Source organism: Ovis aries, chromosome 18 (genome assembly GCF_016772045.2).
Source record: "Ovis aries strain OAR_USU_Benz2616 breed Rambouillet chromosome 18, ARS-UI_Ramb_v3.0, whole genome shotgun sequence".
Taxonomy (NCBI): Eukaryota; Metazoa; Chordata; class Mammalia; order Artiodactyla; family Bovidae; genus Ovis; species Ovis aries.
The window spans coordinates 26,283,170-26,306,290 of record NC_056071.1 but is presented as its reverse complement, the minus strand read 5'-3'; the positions used below and the strand labels follow the sequence as shown (position 1 = coordinate 26,306,290).

Here is a 23,121-nt window from a genome sequence, read left to right as displayed (position 1 = left end):
AATGAATAAATGCTCTGGAATGAGTTGGTTTCTCTACTTTTTTATTTTCTGAAAAAGTACTATTAATATGTGAAAGATTAAATGTATTTCTATACTAAGGAATTTAAGGGTTGAGAGAACTTTGAGAGAGGCTTGGCCATGATGGCAGAGAAGAAAGACCTTGTGAGCTCACCTGGTCTTGTAGGTACACCAGAATGAACACCTGTTTACAGAGCAGTTACTGATGACCAAGATTGGGGATATGAAGATCTACAACTAAAGATGATAAGGAGCCACATGAGATGGGTAGGAGGGGTGGAGTCACTGTCAAGACCCATACCCTTAGGTGGGCGACCAACAAATTGGGAGGATGATCACAGTTGCAGAGGTTCTCTGAGGAGTGGAGTGTGAGCTTCACATCAGGCTGCCCAGCCCAGGGGTCCTGCACCAGGAAGTCGAATTCCCAGAAACCCCAGGCCTTGGCTTTGAACACCAGTAGTGCTGTGAAAAGTAGACTTCACTCTTCAAGAGGCATAGAACGTCTCACACTGTCCAGGACCCAAGGCATAAGTAGTAATTTGAAAGGAACCTGGATCAGGTCCGCCTTCTTATCTAGGAGAGCCTCCTAGAGAGTCAGGAGGCAACCACAGGACTCCCAGGGGATACAGACACTGGCAGTGCCCATTTTGGGGAGCTCATTCTAACTTGTGGCCCCTGGTGCTGGCAGGGATCATTTTGGAATCATCCTTCCAGCTCATTAGCACCAGGACCCCCAGGACCTGCAGCCAGAGACCTGGGGACCTGGCTGCACCCACTTGTGAATTGGCACAGTCCTGTGAGCAGCTTCACACACCAGTGGGCAAGCACCAGCCCAGCACCCTTTGAGTCTCAGCCCCTCTCACCAGCGGTTCCTGGTTTCCCTGCAGCCAGAGACCCCAGGACCTGCCTCTGCCCACCAGTTGACTGGTACTAGCCCTGGAACCTCTTTTCACTTCTTCCATAGGGCATGAGCCCCTGTGGTCCCCTGGACCTCATCCCTACCTGCCAGCAGACTGACACCAGCCCCAGGACCTCTTGGGACCTTGAGAATGGCCATCATCAAAAAGTCTACAGATAACAAGTGTTGGTGAGGATGTGGAGAAATGGGAATCCTCGTACACTGGTGGGAATGTAAATTAGTGCAGCTTCTATGGAAAACAGTACAGAGGTTCCTCAGAAAACCAAAAATAGAACTACCATACAATCTAGCAGTTCCACTTTGGGGTGTATATTTGAAGAAAACAAAGACTAATTTGTAAAGATACATGCACCTCAGTGCTCACAGCAGCACTAGTTACAATAACCAAGATATTAAAGCAACCTAAGTGTTCATCAACAGGTGAATGGATAAAGAAGATGTACGTAAACACAGTGGAATATTGTGCTGTGCCTAGTCACTCATTTGTGTCCGACTCTTTGCGACCCCATGGACTGCAGCCTGCCAGGCTCCTCTGTTCATGGGGATTGTCCAGGCAAGAATGCTGGAGTGGGGGGCTGTGCTCTCCTCCCGGGGAATTTCCCAACTCAGGGATTAAAACCAGGTCTCTCCCACATTGCGGGTGGCAGATTCTTTACTGTCTGAGCCACCAGATAGTATGGAATATTCCTCACCCGTAAAGAAGAATGAAATAAGGCCATTTGCAACAACATGGGTGGACCTAGAGAGTATTATACTTATTAGAAAGATGCTATGCAGAATCAAAAGTAAAACTGGTGAATATAACAAAAAGAAACAGACACAGATAATAGAGAACAAACTAGTGATTGCCAGTGAAGAGAGGAAACGGGAGGTTCAAGATAGGAGTAGAGGGGTTAGGAGATAAGACTACTATTTATAAAATAATCAACTCTGTGAGTAAAAAAAATTTTTAAGCAGTATGTTGTACACCTAAAACTAAAAAAATTAAATGGGAAAAGTATGTTGAAAGCCAGGAATCTAGTTAAGAGATAGATAATACAAGGTCAAGCAGGTGAGTTTCAAATAGAGAGGTAGTTGAATAAATAACCTTGGAACAGGGGCCGGGATAATTCAATGAAAAAAGGAATAGTCCTAACTAATGGTACTGGGATAACTGGTTGACCATATGAAAACTAGTGAATTTTGACTCCTGTTTCACACCGAGAACATAATTAACCTATGTACTCAAAACCTAAACGTAAGTTAGAAGGAAACATAGAAATAAATCTTTATGACCTCAGGTTAGGCAGTGATGTCTTAGACAAGATGTTGAAAATACAAGCAATTAAAGAGTAAACAGATAAAATGAGGCTGCATCAAAATTAAAATTTTTTGTGTTTCAAAGGAAACCAAGAAACTTTCAGTAAGAAAGTGAAGGGATAACCCATAGAATGGGAGAAAGAAAATATTTGCAAATCGGATATCTGATAGGGACTTCCCTGGTGGCTCAGCAGTAAAGAATCTGCCTGCAATACAGAAAGACAAGGGAGATGCAGGTTTGATCCCTGGGTTGGGAAGATCCTCTGGAAGAGAAAATGGCAGCCTGCTCCAGTATTCTTGCCTGGAGAATTCCATGGACAGAGGACCCTGGAAGGCTGCAGTCCATGGGATCGCAAAGAGTCGGACATGAGTGAGCAATTGAGCACAAAGGATGCATGAGAAGGGAGTTGTATCCAGAATACAGAAATTTGGAAGTAAAAAGACAATTCAGTTTTTTAAATGGACTGAAGAATTTTAATAAGACATTTCTCCAAAGGAGATACAAAACTATTCAGTAAACATATGAAAAGGTGCTCAGTGCCATTGACCATCAGGGAACTATGTCAAAAGTGAGAGTGGCACCCTCTGGAATGACTGTGATCACAGAAGCAGACGGTAAAAAAGTGTTGATGAAGATTGGATGTTGGCTGGTGGAGCCAACTATGGTAAAGGAAGGTATTCAAGAGGTCAACATAGAATTTCATGTGACCAGTAGCTCTACTCCTAGGCATGTATATACCCAAGAGAAATGAAGACTGATACCAACACAATAGCTTAAACATCTGTGTTCATAGCAACATTATTCACAGTAGCCTGAAACTACAAATAGCCCACATGCCCATTCACTGATGATAAATAAGCAACGTGTCTTATATCTGCACAATGGAATATTGCTGAACAAGAAACAAAGTACTGATACGAGCTGTGACATGAATTTATATGTCAATAAAGCTGTTCTAAGAAAAGAGGCTAGGAGAGTGGAATTCTGCATGTTTGTTGAGTAGTTGCCAACCAGTGTATGATGGTAGAAGTAAGCATTTACACTTAGGTGAGGATATAAGCTAAGCTAGGCTTGTTTTGTCTGGTTGGATGCCATTGTGTATATTTATAGAGTGCATTATGAACGTTTCAGAGCCTTTATTTAATTCTCTGTGGTGGTGTTCAGTCACTGAGTCATGTCTGACTCTTCACGAGCCCTTGAACTGCAGCATGACAAGCTTCCCTGTCCTTCACTATCTCCCAGAGTTTGCTCAGTTTCATGTCCGTTGAGTCAGTGATGCCATTCAACCATCTAATCCTCTGGTGCCCCCAATCTTTCCCAGCGTTGTGACAGGTGTCAGTAACCACATGGAATAAACTAAGTCTCAGAAAGGTCTAGGGAAATGGTCTCAAAGAGGAGCATCTTGACTGCAGGTCTCTGGACACAGCATAAGCTCTTCTCACTTACATGTAAAATTTAACTTTAAATATAAGGAATATTTATGGACTATAATACCTAAAATTTCAAAACTATTGTAGTTCTATTACATAAACTACATGTTTTTTTAATAAAGTGAGTCAAATAAAAAGTAGTAACATTGATAAGAAAGGGGCCAAAGTTTGGCTTTTTTTTTTTTTTTGAGAACATTGGTGGTAAGTTCAGTTTTGTGGAGAAAAGGACAGTTTTGGAGGAGTTGAGGTGTCCTGTTCAGTTCAGTCAGTCACTCATGTCCGACTCTGTGTGACTCCATGGACTAAAGCACACCAGGCTTCCCTGTCCATCACCAACTCCCAGAGCTTACTCAGACTCACGTCCATCGAGTCAGTGATGCCATCCAACCGTCTCATCTTCTGTCACCCCCTTCTCCTGCCTTCAGTCACTGACAGCATCAGGGTCTTTTCCAGTGAGTCAGTTCTTCACATCAGGTGGCCAAAGTATTGGAGCTTCAGCCTCAGCATCAGTCCTTCTGATGAATATTCAGGACTGATTCTTCTAAGATTGACTGGTTTGATCTCCTTGTGGTCCAGTTCAGTTCAGTTACTCAGTCGTGTCCGACTCTTTGTGACCCCATGAGTGGCACCATGCCAGGCCTCCCTGTCCATCACCAACTCTCCGGAGTTCATTCAGACTCACGTCCATCGAGTCCGTGATGCCATCCAGCCATCTCATCCTCTGTCATCCCCTTCTCCTCCTGCCCCCAATCCCTCCCAGCACCAGTCTTTTCCAATGAGTCAACTCTTCGCATGAGGTGGCCAAAGTACTGGAGTTTCAGCTTCAGCATCATTCCCTCCAAAGAAATCCCAGGGCTGATCTCCTTCAGAATGGACTAGTTGGATCTCCTTGCAGTCCAAGGAACTCTCAAGAGTCTTCTCCAACACCACAGTTCAAAAGCATCAATTATTCGGCACTCAGCTTTCTTCACAGTCCAACTCTCACATCCATACATGACTACTGGAAAAACCATAGCCTTGACTAGACGGACCTTTGTTTGCAAAGTAATGTCTCTGCTTTTGAATATGCTATCTAGGTTGGTCATAACTTTTCTTCCAAGGGACTCTTATTAAGTCTTTTCTAATACCACAGTTCAAAAGCATCAATTCTTCAGTGCTCAGCTTTCTTTATGGTCCAACTCTCAGATCCATACATGACTACTGGAAAAACGGTAGCTTTGACTAGACTGACCTTTGCTGTCAAAGTCTCTGCTTTTTAATATGCTGTCTAGTTTGCTCATCTCACACGCTATTGAAGTAATGCTCAAAATTCTCCAAGCCAGGCTTCAGCAATACGTGAACTTCCAGATGTTCCAACTGGTTTTAGAAAAGGCAGAGGAACCAGAGATCAAATTGCCAACATCCGCTGGATCATGGAAAAGCAAGAGAGTTCCAGAAAAACATCTATTTCTGTTTTATTGACTATGCCAAAGCCTTTGACTGTGTGGATCGCAATAAACTGTGGAAAATTCTGAAAGAGGTGGGAATACCAGACCACCTGACCTGCCTCTTGAGAAACCTATATGCAGGTCAGGAAGCAACAGTTAGAACTGGACGTGGAACAACAGACTGGTTCCAAATAGGAAAAAGGAGTACGTATATTGTCACCCTGCTTATTAACTTCTATGCAGAGTACATCATGAGAAATGCTGGACTGGAAGAAGCACAAGCTGGAATCAAGATTACCGGGAGAAATATCAATAGCCTCAGATATGCAGATGACACCACCCTTATGGCAGAAAGTGAAGAAGAACTAACGAGCCTCTTGATGAAAGTGAAAGAGGAGTGTGAAAAAGTTGACTTAAAGCTCAACATTCAGAAAACGAAGATCATGGCATCCGGTCCCATCACTTCATGGGAAATAGATGGAGGAACAGTGGCTGACTTTATTTTTTGGGCTCCAGTATCACTGCAGATGGTGATTACAGCCATGGAATTAAAAGACGGTCACTCCTTGGAAGAAAAGTCATGACCAAGCTAGACAACATATTAAAAAACAGAGACATTACTAGACAGACATTACAAAGGTGTGTCTAGTCAAGGCTATGGTTTTTCCAAGTAATCATGTATGGATGTGAGAGTTGGACTCTAAAGAAAGCTGAGCGCCAAAGAATTGATGCTTTTGAACTGTGGTGTTGGAGAAGACTCTTGAGAGTCCCTTGGACTGCAAGGGAATCCAAGCAGTCCATCCTAAAGGAGATCAGTCCTGGGTCTGATGCTGGGAAAGATTGAGGGCAGGAGGAGAAGGGGATGACAGAGGATGAGATGGTTGGATGGCATGATCTACTCAATAGACATGAGTTTGGGATTTGGTGATGGACAGGGAGGCTTGGCGTGCTGCAGTTCATGGGGTCACAGGGAGTCGGACACGACTGAGTGCCTGAACTGAACTCAGCTTTTCTTCCAAGAAGCAAGCGTCTGATTAATTTCATGGCTGCAGTTACCATCTGCAGTGATTTTTGGAGCCAACAAAATAAAGTCTGTCACTATTGCCATTGTTCTCAATCTACTAGCCATGAAGTGATGAGACTGGATGCCATGATCTTAGTTTTCTGAATGTTGAGTTTTAAGCTAGCTTTTCTCTATCCGCTTTCATTTTTGTCAAGAGGCTCTTCAGTTTCTCTTTGGTTTTTGCCATAAGGGTGGTGTCGTCTGCATATCTCAGGTTATTGATATTTCTCCCGGCAATCTTAATTCCAGCTCATGCTTCCTCCAGCCTGGCATTTTGCGTGATGTGCTCTGCATATAAGTTAAATAAGGCAGGGTAACAATATACAGCTTTGACGTACTCCTTTCCTCGTTTGGAACCAGTTCCTTGTTCCTTGTCTGGTTCTAACTGTTGCTTCTTGAGTTGCATACAAATTTCTCAGGAGGCAGGTAAGGTGGTCTGGTATTCCCTAAGTGGGTATTCTGGAGGTGTCCTGTAGGAAGCTGGAAATAGGGAAGTGGAATAGGAATAAAAATGAAAGCTGTAATGTTCAACCGGATCTCCAGGAGTGAGAGTCTCAGTGTAAGAGTCAGTGGGGACACAGAGAGTAGCCAGGCGTCTGATGAAGGATGCAGAAGTTGAAAACGACGAATTTGACAGTCGTAGAGGTTTAAACATTTTGGTAACTACCGAGCTCCAGTGGAAAAGCTGTGAGGGGTCTTGAGACTTCTGACCTAATCTGGGCTCACCACTAATTTTGAACTGGTCTTTCAGACTTCTTGAGATCCCACAGAACTGGAGCGTATCAGAGTTGAGAAAATCCTCATCTCCTCACCAAATCCACAGAGACCCTACGTGTGGTCTACTTACCGGCTAATGAAGTGACTAGAGGACTCCAGGCTTTCTGAATTCAGTGGTGAAAAGGAGCTTGAGCAAATGATTGCCAAGGATCCATTTAGTCCAAAAATTTTTTGACCCCATGTTCACTGTGAAAACATATAACTGGAACAGTTTCCATGGACTGTTGAGGGTAGATTGGAAGAAGAAGGGAAGAGGAGGCAAATGACAGAAACTGTAGAAGTAAACTGCGTGTGTAAGGTGAGAAAAGTTAACATTAAGTTTTAGAATAAATGTAGAAATGTAGTTGTAGAAATCTGGCATAAAAACAGGAGGAGAAAAAGGCAAGAAGAATCTTAAAAAAGTTGAGCATTTTTTGAAGGAGAGAGAAGAGTCTTTGGAGGAGAGTGTGTTCATATTGTGCAGTTCTATTTCGGCAGCCAGCAATTTTCAGGACTCTTTCCCCCCTTTTAAGAAGTCTTTTAAGGGATCAAGAAATACTTAGACGGGAGGAGAGGGTGAGATGTATGGAGAGAGTAACATGGAAACTTATATTACCATATGTAAAATAGATAGCCAGTGGGGAACTGAAACAGGTGTTCCAGTATCAACCTAGAGGGGTGGGATTGGGAGGGAGGTTCAAGAGGGAAGGGTGATATGTACATCTACAGCTGATGCAAGTTGAAGTTTGACAGAAAACAACAAAATTCTATAAAGCAATTATCCTTTGACTAAAAAATAAGACATTTCAGCAGATGAGTGGGCAAATCATTCCTCTTGATACAAAAGGTCAGACAGTAAATAGTTTCAACTTTGTTGGCCATATGGCCCCTGTTGTAACTACTCTCTGCAGAAGCAGTTATAATGGAGTGGGCATGTCCAGTGAAATTGGAAAGTAACTGAACAGATTGTAGGTCTCCTGTTTACCATCAGGTTAGTTTCACTACCAGGCAAAGGTAGAAGTACAGGTTAGTGTTGCTTGTGGCTGCCTGTGGTCTTGAAAGAATGAAATAAGATGGAAATAAAATTCTTCTGATGCTTTTAATTCATCTAAAAACTATAGCCATGTATGTGTGTGTGTGCATACAAATAAATGAGATCATATTATACTGTTTTAAACCAGTTCTCCCATCACCATAATAAAAATATCAGTATCTTGGACATTTTCTCATGCAAAAATATGAAAATCAACTACATTTTGATGCATCTAAATTTTTTTATGGTTAACATATATGAGAAAAGTGGATTATTTTCCATTTCTTTTGAAAATCCCTCTGAAAAGCACCATGCTAATCTTTTTGTAAATCCAATACAGAGTATACAATTGCCTTGGGATAATAATAATTACACTACTGTCAGTTTTGATTACTGGAAACAGTATTAAAAGTTTTTTTTAGCAAATGCTCATACTGTTCTTCTCCCCATTTAAAGAAATGGTTTTACAACTGTCTTGATCATATAGTTATTATACAATTTAACCCTTTCATCCTTTAATCCTCATTTAATCTTAGTATTGTAAGTAGGTGTATATTTATCACCAGTCCTTTTCATGTGATGCTTGTCATTTTGATTGTCAGAACGTTATTTTCTATTAGGAAAGGATCATGAAAACTGATATTCCCTAAGGTTTTCCTATGTTTAGTAGCTTATCTCTGCCCTTTTATACTTGAAGATTAGCTTTACTGGACATAAAACCCCGTAACTCACTGTTTCCCTGGAGTATTTTTGACATAATGGGTCACTACCCTAATGTGATAATAATCTGGTTTTTATTTCTTTTAAAATTTTGCCTAGATACAAATGAGTCTTCTTCCTGAAAATCTAGTCAGTTTACTTGAATATATTTTGGTGCTTCCTCTGAATTGGTATTCTCAGGTATCTACAGGGATTTGTGTCCTTTGAGTATGTACAGTTTTTTATCTATGTATATAATCTATATAGGAAAGGAAATATTATTTAATTCTAGTTTTACTGTTTTATTTTTTCTTTTATTTTGGTTTTGTTCTTTGGGAACTCCTTTTATATATGTTCTATCTCTTTTGCCTGTCTTCATTATTTGTCATTTCCTCTCAAATCCTTTTTTAAAAAAAGTCCCTGAATCATTTCTGTTTTAGAAATGATTTCTCTCTTTTACTTTGTTTCTTTCATGGTAGTATATTTATTTGTGTCCCTATATAAAATTGCTTTTAAAATTTTCTAATTAGCATGAATTCTGTCAGCGTCATTTTTTAGTTTTTAAAATTCTTGTTTGTATTGTTATGTCCTGTAAGTTTTCTTTATGTCTTTTCACTTGTTTCATAAAAGTCGCAGTTTTGATCCTTTATTTTTCTTTCTTTCAAGCACTCTTTTTGCCATGCTTTCATTTTCCTTAGGGATATTCTGCTGCTCACCATCTTCTATAGCAGTTTTGTTGGGGGTTTTATCATAATCCCTTTTCTGTTCATTTTTATGGGAAATTAGCCTTCTTGAACTTTTAGAAATTGGCTTGGTCTTCTTGTATGTGTATGCTCGTGCTCAAACATAGCTGCTATTTTCGGACGCTTTCTAGGCCTGTGCCCTCTGTACCTTGTATGCTGTGTTCTCCTGTCCCTGGGAGTCTGAACCCGCAGTCTTCACAGGGCCTGGCTGGTCTGTGTGGAGAAATCCTGGGGTGACACCGCTCTCACCATTCAGGCTCTCTGCAGGCTCCTGCTCTCATTGATGACTGATTTCAGCTGCTATTATATCAGTTATATGGGGGTTCCTCCGGTTTTGGGGATGTCAGCTGCCTGTGGCTCTTTTCTCAAGTTGGGAGCACGCAAGTCTAACAGGTGTTGCTCATCTCCACCTGAGTCCTCAATGGGGTGTATTGGTTACCTGGTTTTGTTGTGAATGTGGGTTTTTGTTGTATAGTTGCCCTGCTTGATTTTATTTGGAGATGCAGAAAATTCTGAATCCTTGGAACTACTATGGCTGCTAATGATTATTTAGTGCTCAAATATGTGCAAGTTGAAAAAAGACAACTCTGTAAAGGGAAATGGAGCTAAACTGAATAGTCAGTCAGATACTTAAAGTGCACTACTGCACTAATGTTGTTCAGCCACTTTATGTTAGACCGGTGCAGGGTTGGGCTTAGCTGGGACTGTAGAAGCATGTGTAGCTCCCTCCCAAGTGGAGCTTTGACATCCAGGCTACTTGCTGTGCTGGTGTGGGGTTGCACCGGGCGTGGGTGCTCAGGGAGTGTACAAGACAGGACTGCTACCCGTGGAGGGCTGGGATGGTTTTAGGAAGGAGACAGCAGTGACCCTGAATGTCGAAGGGTGAGGAGCCATAGGAATCCCAAGCAGAGAAGATGTGAAAGCTGAGCTTGATGTGCGTGGACTGCTGAAGTGGGAGCACTGGTGACGAGTGTCAGAGCCAGGACCAGTGCTGGGAAGCGCGTTGGCCATGCCTTTCAGGATACTGCCAGTGTGGAGGGTAATGGAACAGCAATGGCATATTTGCTCTAGAATAATAATCCTTGCAGCCCAATAGAGAGTAGACTGGTGCAATGGAGGAGAGGCCAGATGAAACAGTGGTGAGAGTGTCAGTCTGCACAGGTTTCAGAGGGGGCCTTCCCTGGGAGGGAGGGAGTGTGGGGGTCACTGAGCCTTGTGGAGTTGTGACGGTCACTCACGTCTGATGTTCACAGTGTTTAAGACTGAGATTTTTAGCCCTGACTGCCCGTTAGAATCACTTTGTTGCTTTTAGCACGCCAGGCTTCCCTGTCCTTCAGTATTTCCAAGTTTGCTCAAACTCATATCCGTTGAGTCAGTGATGGCATCCAACCATCTATCCTCTGTCATTCCCTTCTCCTCCTGCTACCCTCAATCTTTCCCAGCATCAAGGTCTTTTCCAGTGAGTTGGCTCTTCGAATTAGGTGGCCAAAGGATTGGAGCTTCAGCATCAGTCCTTCCAGTGAATGTTCAGGGTTGATTTCCTTTAGGATTGACTGTTTTGATCTCCTTATAGTCCAAAGGACTCTCAGAGTCTTCTCCAGCACCACAGTTTGAAAGCATCAATTCTTTGGTGCTCAGCTTCTTCATGATCCACCTCTCACATCCATACATGACTACTGGAAAAACCATGGCTTTGACTGTGTGGAATTTTGTCAGGAATGTGATGTCTCTGCTTTTTAATATGTCTAGGTTTGTCATGACTTTCCTTCCAAAGAGCAGGTGTCTTTTAATTTTGTGGCTGCAGTCACCGTCCGCAGTGATTTTGGAGTCCAAGAATATAAAATCTGTCACTATTTCCACTTTTTCCCTATCTGTCTGCTGTGAAGTGTTGGGACCAGATGCCATGATCTTAGTTTTTTGAATGTTGAGTTTTAAGCCAGATTTTTCACTCTCTCACCTTCATCAAGAGGCTTTTTATTTCCTCTTCGCTTTCTGTCATTGCTGCTGCTGCTAAGTCGCTTCATTCGTGTCCGACTCTGTGCGACCCCAGAGACGGCAGCCCACCAGGGTCCCCCGTCCCTGGGATTCTCCAGGCAAGAACACTGGAGTGGGTTGCCATTTCCTTCTCCAGTGCATGAAAGTGAAAAGTGAAAGTGAAGTTGCTCAGTTGTGTCCGACTCTTAGTGATCCCATGGACTGTAGCCCACCAGGCTCCTCCTTCCATGGGATTTTCCAGGCAAGAGTACTGGAGTGGGGTGCCATTGCCTTCTCCGCTTTCTGTCATTAGAGTGGTTTTATCTTCATATCTGAAGTTGTTGATATTTCTCCCAGCAATCTTGATTCCAGCTGGGGAATCATCCAGCCTGACATTTTGCATGATACGAGATTTTTAAAAGAATACCTGCCATCGCCCTCATCTAGTATTATTTAATTTGTATCAGTTGAGGAGCTGGAAATTGTCAAGCACTTTTGACACTGATCCCAAGTGGGTCTCATCTGTAGCCAGGGCTCAGCATCAAAGACCTCCTGGGTAGTCATGAAGGTAGCATACGGAGTGCTGACGCAGGAGGATGACGCCCCGCAGTGTGCGGTCGGCTGGCTTTGAGGCCCTGTCTCCTGCAGTCAGAACTACACTCACTGTTCACAAGCAAATCCTCAGAAATAGCTACTCATCTCTCCTGTCCATGAGAGTTCCTGACATTTTCATTTGGGGCATTTCTTTAATATTTTTGTGTTACATTTTAAATTTTTAAATGAATTATCAAATTTTTAAATGAATTATAAATGTAAGCATTAAAGCATACAGAATAGAAGATTAGTCCTAGCTTCTTCCCAAGGAGGAAAAAGAGCCAAAGAATAACACATCCCTCAAGATTGCCAGGAGAAATATCAGTAACCTCAGATATGCAGATGACACCATCCTTATGGCAGAAGTGAAGAAGAACTAAAGAGCCTCTTAATGAAAGTGAAAGAGGAGAGTAAAAAAGTTGGCTTAAAGCTCAACATTCAGAAAACTTAGATCATGGCATCTGGTCCCATTGCTTCATGGCAAATAGATGGGGAAACAGTAGAAACAGTGGTTGGCTGTATTTTTCTGGGCTCCAAAATCACTGCAGATGTTGATTAGAGCCATGAAATTAAAAGACGCTTACTCCTTGGAAGGAAAGTTTTGACCAACCTGGACAGCACATTAAAAAGCAGAGACATTACTTTGCCAACAAAGGTCTGTCTAGTCAAGGCTGGTTTTTTTAGTGGTCATGTATGGATGTGAGAGTTGGACTAAAGAAAGCTGAGCGCTGAAGAATTGATGCTTTTGAACTGTGGTGTTGGAGAAGACTCTTGGGAGTCCTTTGAATGGTCAAGAGATCCAGCCAGTCCATCCTAAAGGAAATCAGTCCTGAATATTCATTAGAAGGACTGATGCTGAAGCTGAAATTCCAATACTTTGGCCACCTGATGTGAAGAAGTGACTCATTGGAAAAGATCCTGATGCTAGGAAAGATTGAAGGCGGGAGGAGAAGGGGACGACAGAGGATTGAGATGGTTGGATGACACCACCAACTTAATGGACATGAGTTTGAGTAAACTCCGGGAGTTGGTGATGGACAGGGAGGCCTGGCGTGCTGCAGTCCATGGGGTTGCAAATAGAACTGAACCGAACTGAACACACCCCTCCCCACCCTGCCCTGGAGGTCACCCTTGGGCATTAGTTTTTTCCAGTATTTGCAGGTAACAGTCTGCAGTGAATGACTGTGCACATGCATGTTTTCTTACTGTTGTGTGAGTAAACAGTTTGTGATTTTGTTAGGATTGCCAGGTTCCTCCCCACAGAGCTGCAGCACTTTGCATGCCCATTAGCAGTGGGGCCTCTTTTGCTGTAGCCTCCTCAACAAAATGTCCTGTTATACTTTGGATTATCTGCCACCATGAGATGAGCTCAATACTTTGCAGTACTTAAAGACTGTGATTGAATTGGTGGTGATATTTATTAAAGCATAACTTAAAAAATGTTATATAGTGGTGAAATGTGTCATCATTTGAAGTATTTTCCAAATGACTAAAGACATCTATTATAGGGCTTCCCTGATAGCTCAGTTGGTAAAGAATCCACCTGCAATTCAGGAGACCCTGGTTCGATTCCTGGGTTGGGAAGATGGAAAAGTGCTAGGCTACCCACTCCAGTATTCTTGGTCTTCCCTTGTGGCTCAGCTGGTAAAAAATCCACCTGCAATGCTGGAGACCTGGGTTCGATCCCTGGGTTGGGAAGATCCCCTGGAGAAGGGAAAGTCTACCCACTCCAGTATTCTGGCCTGGAGAGTTCCATGGACTGTATAGTCCATGGGTTTGCAGAGAGTCAGACACAAGTAAATGACTTTCACTTTCATGTTATTATAAAATCACAGTGGATAAAATACCCATTCAGGAATGGACCAGTGGACGGGTGTTGGTGTAACAACAAATACAGAAGGTTGTCTGTCAGTTTCAGATTGTACACTGCACCCTCCTATTAAGAAACTGTCATCGATATAAAATGAAATGTGAATATCCATCATCACCTTAAAGACTTTCTAAAGTAACACCAGTCCATTCTGAAGGAGATCAGCCCTGAGATTTCTTTGGAAGGAGTGATGCTGAAGCTGAAACTCCAGTACTTTGGCCACCTCATGTGAAGAGTTGACTCATTGGAAAAGACTGGTGCTGGGAGGGATTGGGGGCAGGAGGAGAAGGGGACGACAGAGGATGAGATGGCTGGATGGCATCACGGACTTGATGGACGTGAGTCTGAGTGAACTCCGGGAGTTGGTGATGGACAGGGAGGCCTGGCGTGCTGCGATTCATGGGGTTGCAAAGAGTCGGACACGACTGAGCTAAGTAACTCCTCTCCTTTTCAAATAATGTGTGTGGGGAAAAAATATTAAAATAGATTGAAAGTGTCTTCTTGATTCGCCACCCCACCCCCGACCCCTTGGTCGTGAATGTTGGATTTTGTCAAAGGCCTTTTCAGGGTCTATGAATTTAATCTCTGAATTTCCACCCCACCCCCCTTAGTTTTACTAGTATAGAACTCTTATATAATGGCTTTCCTAATACACCAATTTTTGAAATAAACCACCTTTTCATGGTATATTTGTGTGATGTAGGCCTTTAAAAATGGTGTTAGGCTGTACTGTTTGGAGGAGGCTCTGTCCTGGTCATGGGGAGTCACTATCACATTTAGATGTCAGTGTTACAGTTACTTCTTGAGAAGAGTTTGGAAATCTCCCTTTAATGGTAGAATGCCCTGGAATGACTCATGGAGTACCAAGGCTCTCTGGACATCGATGTTTTGGTGGAATTCCCCTGTGAAATATCTGTGCCTGGTATTTTTTGTGAGATAATTCCGTCCTAACTATCTCTGTTTGCTCTCCAGAAACTGGGCTGTTTAAACTTAATTTCTAATAGAGTCAGTTTCAGTAATCTATATTTCCTTACAAAATTTTCCATTATCTAAGTTATCCCATTTATTTGAATTTGTTCTGTAGTCTCTTATGTTTTCTAATTGTGTGCTAATAGTTGCTTTCTTTCTAATCATTTCCTGTTTTATTTATTTTTGAAATTTGAGCCCTGTGTCTAGCTGTTTTGAAATTTGGGTATTCTCTTTTTCTGAATTATATCAAAGGTATGGTTTTGCGTAGTGATTTGCTTTGTATTATTTTGGAGACATAGATTCAGGCAGTTGCCTTTACTTTGGCCACCCAGATGTTTTTCTGTTTGTTTTTCTCATTAGCCTTTTTTGGAGGTGGGCGGAGGGCAGTAGCTTTAGCAATGTAATTCACATACTGTACAATTCACCCTTTAAAAGGTATACTTTAGTGACTTTTTAGTTTAGTCACAGAGCTGTGGGACCATCACCAGTCACTTTATTTAAACATTTCATTACTGTAAAAAGAAATGATGTACTCATTAGCCACTCCTCCCCCATCTCTCCATCCCTCTCTTCCGCCCTGGCCCTCAGCAAATCACCAGTCTACTGTGTCTTATACGTGTTGGTCATTTCTGAAAATCTGGTATAAGAGGAATTGTCTGTGTGTGTGGTCTTTTGTAGTTGGCTTCCTTTAGATAGCATTGTTTTCCAGGTTCCCCATCTTGTAGCACATACCACCACTATGTTCCTTTCTGTTGCAGATAAGAGTTCACTTTATGGATAGACCATATCCATCAGTTGATGGACATTTGGGTTGGTTCCCTTTCTGGCTGTTAACAGATGTTGCTGTGTGGGGGTGTGAATTTCTCTGCATGCACGGATTTTCATTTCTCTTGGGAGTATACCTAGGAGTGGAATTGCTGGTGTTTATTCTTTTTGCAGAAGAGTTTTCCCCTTCTTCCTCCTCCTCGGCTGTTTCGGTAGACTCTGGGGTGCAAGGAGAGGTCATGATGGACCCCTCTCTGGTGGACATGGTCTTCTCGTGGACTGGCTTGTGGGGCACAGAAGCCCCTGTATTATGTTCACACGTATTATGTGAACACGTGGCCCCTGACTCACTGATTCTGGAGCCCTAGGAAAATGTTGGGTGTTTGCTTAGATGACTCTGAGTACTTCCCTTATTTCCTTTGTGTGGCTTTCTTGGAAATTAGGCAGTTTTTAAATAACTTGGAACTATTTTGACTTTTCTCTGTGCTGGACCATCTTTAGTCATTAAGGTAAAGATTTTCAGCTTATTTAGAAGTTATTAGTTCATTATAATTTTCTTTAATTAGAAATATAAGTAATTAAAGTTGCTTGATATGGTTAATGGACTTTCTGTTGAATACAGTGTACAAAGACATTGTAGTGTATTACTTCAATAGAGATTCTTAGTGTAAGTGAAGGAAATTGATTTTCACAGCTACTGATATTTTATTATATAAAATAGCTTCTGATGTATATGCTTATTATATGTCATTCTGTGAATTGTTTGCCAGTATTTGTGGTGATCTACTGGGGCACTGCTAGTTCCCTCAAGAAACCTTTTGTTAAGCAAAAAGGAACTGAGAATTTCAGTCTTGAGAATTTTTAAGTGTGTTGTAGTTCTTAACATTGACGTGGTTGGCAGTTTTCTGTTCCACCCAGCATTACATTCATTAGAGCTGTGTTCCCATACCAGGATCTCTCATCCTCATGCCTGTCTGGACAAGTGAGGAGTGTTTTGTGTAGGACTGATTGTAGAGGATGACCTGATAATGACATTTTACTCTCATTGTTACTTCAGGCTCCTGGATTTGGGTTTGGAATTGCAATATCTGGTGGAAGAGATAATCCACATTTCCAGAGCGGGGAAACCTCCATCGTGATTTCAGATGTGCTGAAGGGGGGTCCTGCGGAAGGGCAGCTGCAGTAAGTGTGCTTCTTTCTCCTCGTGGGCACCAGGTCACAGGTACTCTCCTGCCCTCTGCCGCCAGCACGTCATGCTAGTGAGTCCTCTAAAAAATGTGCTTATGCTTATCTGTCATAAATGGAAAGCTAGTTTCACTTACCTTAAGTAGGTCACTGTAAAAAGTAAAGATGCTGAAAATAAAACTTGTTACTCAGTTTGGAGTAGAATCTAGCCTTCAGGAGCTGCTCACCAAGAGTCTTACCATTTCTTGTTAAGCAGGGAGATTAGCAAGATTGAAGAGAGGCAAAAAATGCACTTGCAAAAACATGAGTATGATTAGGAGGACTGAAAGAAAACTGGAAGGAGAAAGGCTTTATCTTTAAAGATAAAATAACTTTTCCCAGGCTTATGACCTAGTATCATTGAATGCATGTAACGGTACCAGCAGAAGTCATTTTGTGTGCTGTAGTACCTGATCAGGGTTTCACAGGTGGATCAATTGGTAAAGATTCGGCCTGCAAATGCAGGAGACCCATGTTCGATCCGTGAGTCAGGAAGATCCCCTGGAGATGGGAATGGCAACCCACTCTAGTATTCTTGCCTGGAAAATCCCATGGACAGAGGAGCCTGGCGTGCTATAGTCCAGTGGATTGCAAAGAGTTGGACATGACTTGGCCACTGACCAATAACAGCAGTATACTTGTTCAATCCTTTCAAGAACCTTTGTATTAATAGCTAAATAATAAATGACCTGTGGTTAGTTACTTGCTAAACATTTCTTGTGGGCGATCTGAAAGAAAATAGTTGTACATTTTAATAATTATTGATCTGAAGATAGATTAATTAGCCCATAATAGGAATATCTTTTTAAAATCCTGTCTTGAAAACACCTTTATAAACTTATCTGTGTGATTTGTCTAACATGTTGTTTTGATCGTTTTTTTTCTTTAGGGAAAATGACCGGGTGGCAATGGTTAATGGCGTCTCCATGGATAATGTTGAGCATGCGTTTGCTGTTCAGCAACTAAGGAAAAGTGGGAAAAACGCAAAAATTGTAAGTGTTTTTTACCTCTAACTTTATAAAGGTACCAGCTGTACTGTTATGTTTTCAGTGTTTGATTTCATTCTTCCCATTTAAGAAAATAAAATCTGGGACAGTAGTTCAAGTTATTTACATATACAGCACCTCTTCTGATACTGGTGGTATGTTTTGTTACTAGTGTGTATTTTCTCAAAGCTCAGATTCCAGGATTTTTTTGATTGTAGAGGAAGGAAGGAATTCCTGGTTAAATAATTACTTCTTTATGGCTTAGTATTTCCTTTTTTAAAAAAAACACTTAAATTAGGTGGAATCTTGACAGATAATCAGTTTAAAGTCTATAGCACAGTTTTTCTGATACAGGATTTGTTTAATGGGTAAATTTTATGTCATCCCTTAAACACATACGATGTTGCTACCTTGTTACTGTGATACAGTTTGAGGAAAGAGGAAAGAGAGTGGTAAGGGTTATTTTGTTAGAGTTGTTCAGGGAACTTTTGTTGTTTTTTTTTTTTTTCGTATGTTTGCTAGGCTCTTACTTCATATTTAAGAAGTTTTTTTCCCCCATTTTTCTTGTTTTTAGTAAGAGATAAAGTTCAGTAATCTCTCAGTAACTGGCCTCAAATCACAGTTAAAACTAGGCAGTTGTGACAGAGAATGGATTTAATGTTAAAATCCTACTTAAAAAAAATTATATCTACATAGAGACTTTCCTGGCTGTTCAGTGGTTAAGGACTCTGTGCTTCCACTGCAGGACATGGGTTCAGTCACTGGTCTGAGAACTAGGTGCCCGCACGCGTGTGGCCAAAAAAATAATATACACATACATGTATGTTTCTACATAGAAGAGCACCTTAGCCACTTCGCTGCCTTGTTTCTTCTGCATCTAAACTCTGAAATGCCTGATTGAGGTTCTGTGAGGCCTTGGCTGCTGTGTATGGGGCAGAAGGCAGAGACTGTCCTGCCCTGTCCCTTGAGACCCTTCTGCTTTGCAGCAGACTGGCTGAACCACAGTGGACCCAGCAGAGAGGAGAGAGCTGGAGTGAGGAGGCCTGCCTTGGTATGACCTCTGGGAGCTGTGCTGAGAGCCAGAGGGGGCTTCCTGAGGCTGCCCTCACCCCCAGTCGGAGGTGCGGACACTCTGCAGCAGTGTCCCTGCTTTCCTCACAGTAGTGCTCCCAGGATTCAGTTACCACATTCCAAATGACAGGCAGCTTCTAATGTGCAGGTGTTTTCACAGCTTCCATTGTACTTGTGTTTTTATAGCTGTAACTCTGATGTTGTCTTAAAGTGTGGTTCATGTGCAGACTGGCTTGTTGATGGTAGAGTTTTTTCACAGGTTTTATAACATGAGATTGTAAGTGTTTACAGAAGCAAGTGGCTAATTTTTATAGTTGTTGATTTTTATAAATTGAGTAAGTGTTCTTTGGTTGAGTTCCTGAATAAACTGAATTTTTCCTCCTGTACCTGAAGTTATGGGCTTCAGCTCCAACTTCATTCTTCTGGAATATGGAACTGTTTTGTTTTTTCATGCAGAATGTTTAGTACATGTGCCCCACATCAGTAATACATCCAAGAAAATTGTTATCTGTACTCTAGACTTTCTCACCATAGCAATGATTTGTAAGAAGCAATGATTTTCTGTTATGTGTTTGAAACAGCACATGTACAAAGCAACCTGAGTTCTCCTCTCACTGTGCTTGTCTGCATCATTTGGGAAGGTGGAACTCAGGCTAGGCAAGTATTTTTGCTCTTCAGGGAGAAGCTGTAGAGGGTTGGGTGGAATTCTGTTCAGTCACCAAAGGGTAGTTGTTCAGTTCTGCATCTAAAGAGAGTGGATCATGTCATCTGTTGATGCCAAGTTTTTCATCACCGTTTGAGGATAAAGCCATAGTATCTTAGAATGTGGCCTTTCATTGTAGGATGTCTTTACCTCCAGCCATAACAAGAACCTCAGATCTTATATTTGCTCCCCACCCTTGCCCAGTTCTGAGTAACTGGCTCCTTCCCTCCTGCTTTCTGATCTACTAGTCTTCCTCTTCCCTGTTCTCTTACATATTTATGGTTGTCAATTTATATCTTTCCATAAACTAAGACCCCTCCCTGGATATTAGGCTCAGTACATTTCTTTTCCATTGAATTAAAATCTTAGAACTCCTTTGACAATAGAACGACCATAAATATGCTTAATTTTGTTTAACAGTATGTGAAGAGAAGATAGAAAAAGTTTTTATAGCATACTGAACATGTGTAATTTCTACTAAAATTCTGAACATAACAAAAAAAAGCATTATGAGGTGAATGGGCAGAAACTTTGCAGAGATGAGCTATCTGAACGCTCAAGTGTGTGTGAAGGCATAGCTGTGTGGTGTCTCAGTGTATGCACACCTCACCCTTCCTCCCCCGCTTGCTCATGGGCATTTAAGTGTCCAGCTCCCACAGGTATTATTTAAAAGTTGTGTTGAGGATCACCATTTTGTACCTGCTTATTCAGTTCCTTTTCTTGGGAGTGGCTTTTTGGAGTCAGGTGGCATGAATGACTTGAGGTACATGGGTTGCTCTTTTGCCAGTCAGAGAACCAGTAAGGTTTTGAGAGAGTGCAGTTTCATCAGCCCTTGACGTCTCTGCCAGACTGACGGACTGAAGGTATGTCAGCTGAGGAGCCTTCCCTCCTTTCCTGGCTGTGCCTGATCTTCACTGCTGCGCGGGCTTTTCCCTGGTCGGGGCGAGTGGAAGCTCCTCTCTGGTTGTGGTGCACAGGCCTCTCATTGCAGTGGCTTCTCTTGTTGTGTCAAATGAGCATTTTTAAATTACAGGTGGATTTGGTTTCCACGTGGTGTGTCTACTTCCCATGATGTTTCTTTGCCTGTTCCTATCCTCTGCCCTTCCATTGTGATGCTGTCACACTAGTGTTTCTATATTAAGGTGATTAGCCTGTTGTTGTATATACAGCATACATTGTTTTTCCAGTTATTTTTTGAGTGTGTGTAAGTGTATGGTATTTTTGGTTTGTTTTTCTGTCACCTTGTTTCATCATGGAAATGTTTTCATTTTTATCCTGTCATATCTGTCAGCCTTTTACTTGATTCTGCCTTTGGTGCTTACAAAAGTCTAAGTGTTTGGTGCTTAGCAGAGTTATGAGTGTGTATCTTGTGTTTTATTCTGGTACCTATGTAATTTCATTATTTTATTTTATATTTGAATCTTTTATTCAGCTAAGCTGTTTTGAAGTAAGCATTTTCCCCCAAGTTTTGTGTCAAAATTTTCAGAGTTGGGACTTCCTGGAAGTTCAGTGATTAAGGCTTGTTAGCCTTCCAGTGCAAGGGGTGAGGAAGGGAGGGGTCAGTCCTTGGTCAGGGAGCTAAGATGCCACATGCCTCGAAGCCATGAAACCAAATCATAAAACAGAAGCAAGACTAACAAATTCAGTAAAGATTTTAAAAGTGGTCCTCATCCAAAAAAAAAAAAAAAAACCACCTGTGAAAATATTTGTGTTAAAATCCGGAATGATCAGCAAGCAAGCCTTTGTGGGTTCATTCGTAGTATAAATGGAGAATCATAGCAGGATTGGATATTTTTCAGTGAGTTAAACATTTACTGGGTGCAGACACTTCTCAGGAAACTTGAATTTCAGCAGGCTCCATGGGGAGGTACACACAGTCGTCAGCATAATGCGCATAACCAGAGATGGAGAGGGCTTCAGGCACAGATTTCAGAGGAGTAGTGGTGTACACTCACTCTCCTGGGGGAGTGATAGGGAAAGCTTTGAGGACTCCATTGGTTACTTTGTTTTTGTTTGTACTGTGTGTGTGCGCCTGCTCTGTAACTTCAGTCCTGTCCAACTCTTTGTGACCCTATGGACTGTAGCCCACCAGGTTCCTCTGTCCATGGGATTCTCCGAGCATGCATACTAGTGTGGGTTGCCATGGCCTCTAGGGGATCTGTTTGACCTACAGTTTGAACCTGCATCTCCTGTATTGCAGGCAGATTCTTTACCCACTGAACCACCTGGGAAGCCCTGTTTATATCTTATTATTGTTGTTGTTCAGTTGCTAAGTTGTGTCTGACCCTTTGCTACCCCATGGATTGTAGCACACTAGGCTTTCCTGTCCTTCGCCATCTCCCAGAGTTTGCTCAAACTCATGTCCATCCAGTCGATGATGCCATCCAACCATCTCACCCTCTGCCACCCTCTTTTCTTCCTGCCTTCAATCTTTCCCAGCATCACAGTCTTTTCTAGTGAGTCAGCTCCTCACATCAGGTAGCAAAAGTATTGGAGTTTCAGTATCACTCCTTTCAATGAATATTAAGGGTTGATTTCCTTTGGGATTGACTGGTTTGATCTCCTTGGTTTCCAAGGGACTCTTGAGTCTTCTCCAGTACCACAGTGTAAAAGCATGAGTTCTTTGGTGCTCAGTCTTCTTTATGGTCCAACTTGCACATCCACACATGACTACTGGAAAAACCATATCTTTGACAATATGGACCTTTGTCTGCAAGGTGACATCTCTGCTTTTTAATAATGCTATCTAGGTTTTCCATAGCTTTTCTTCCAAGGAGCAAAGGTTTTTAAATTTCAAGGCTGCAGTCACCATCTACAGTGATTTTGGAGCCCAAGAAAATAAAATCTGTTACTATTTCCATTTTTCCCCATCTATTTGCCATGAAATGATGGGACTGGATGCCATGATCTCAGTTTTTTGAATGTTGAGTTTTAAGCCAATTTTTCCACTCTCCTATTTTTCCTCTCCTCATCAAGAGGCTCTTTAGTTCTTCACTTTGTGTCATTAATGTGGTGTCATCTGCATATCTAAGGTTGTTGATATTTCTCCCAGCAATCTTGATTCGATTATACCTTACTAGGGAGCAGTTGAAGATCAAAGTGCTAACAGAATAGCTTCTAATACCAAATGTAGGAGATGGAAATAGAGGTGAAACTCAGGGAGGCAGTTAGGGGGGTGCCTTACAGGGAATGTGGCCGAGAAGGGCTCAGCAGGGCGGTACTGGGAGCAGCAGCACTGGCAGCCTTTCCTGTGTTCAGCACAGGCCTCGGCTGCCTGTCCTTTCCACATGCTAGTGTCTTGCTCCTTGCTGACCTTCAGCTTCAATGTTATTCCCTCCAAGAGGCCTTCTTTGATCACTCTTAGTGGTCAGAAGGTATGGTATTAAGTGTGGAGCAGCCCTTTGAACAAAGTTAGTCACAAAAAGAAGAGAAAAGATGATGACTTGGAAATGAGTAGCACACGCATATGCCAGTTAGTAGGCAGAGGACAAGCTGGAGGTAAATAGGGTGGTACGTGGGGCAGGGGGTGGTAAATGATGAGGAAAGGTCATGCAGGAGGGGAGGGATAAGATTAAGC

General features: G+C 42.1%; 1 protein-coding gene across 22 annotated transcripts in view; it reads left to right on the top strand.

Annotated features, from left to right (window-relative positions):
* Positions 1-23,121, top strand: part of TJP1 (tight junction protein 1) — a 263,264-nt gene that overhangs the window by 186,564 nt on the left and 53,579 nt on the right. For 21 of the 22 annotated variants that reach the window (XM_042235170.2, XM_060401399.1, XM_042235169.2 and 18 more), the window contains 2 exons: positions 16,618-16,742; positions 17,674-17,776. In XM_042235170.2, coding sequence (XP_042091104.1) covers positions 16,618-16,742; positions 17,674-17,776 — 228 coding nt within the window. Of the gene's footprint in view, positions 1-982; positions 1,106-16,617; positions 16,743-17,673; positions 17,777-23,121 lie in introns of all 22 variants that reach the window. The other variant, XM_060401404.1, reaches the window with a different exon arrangement.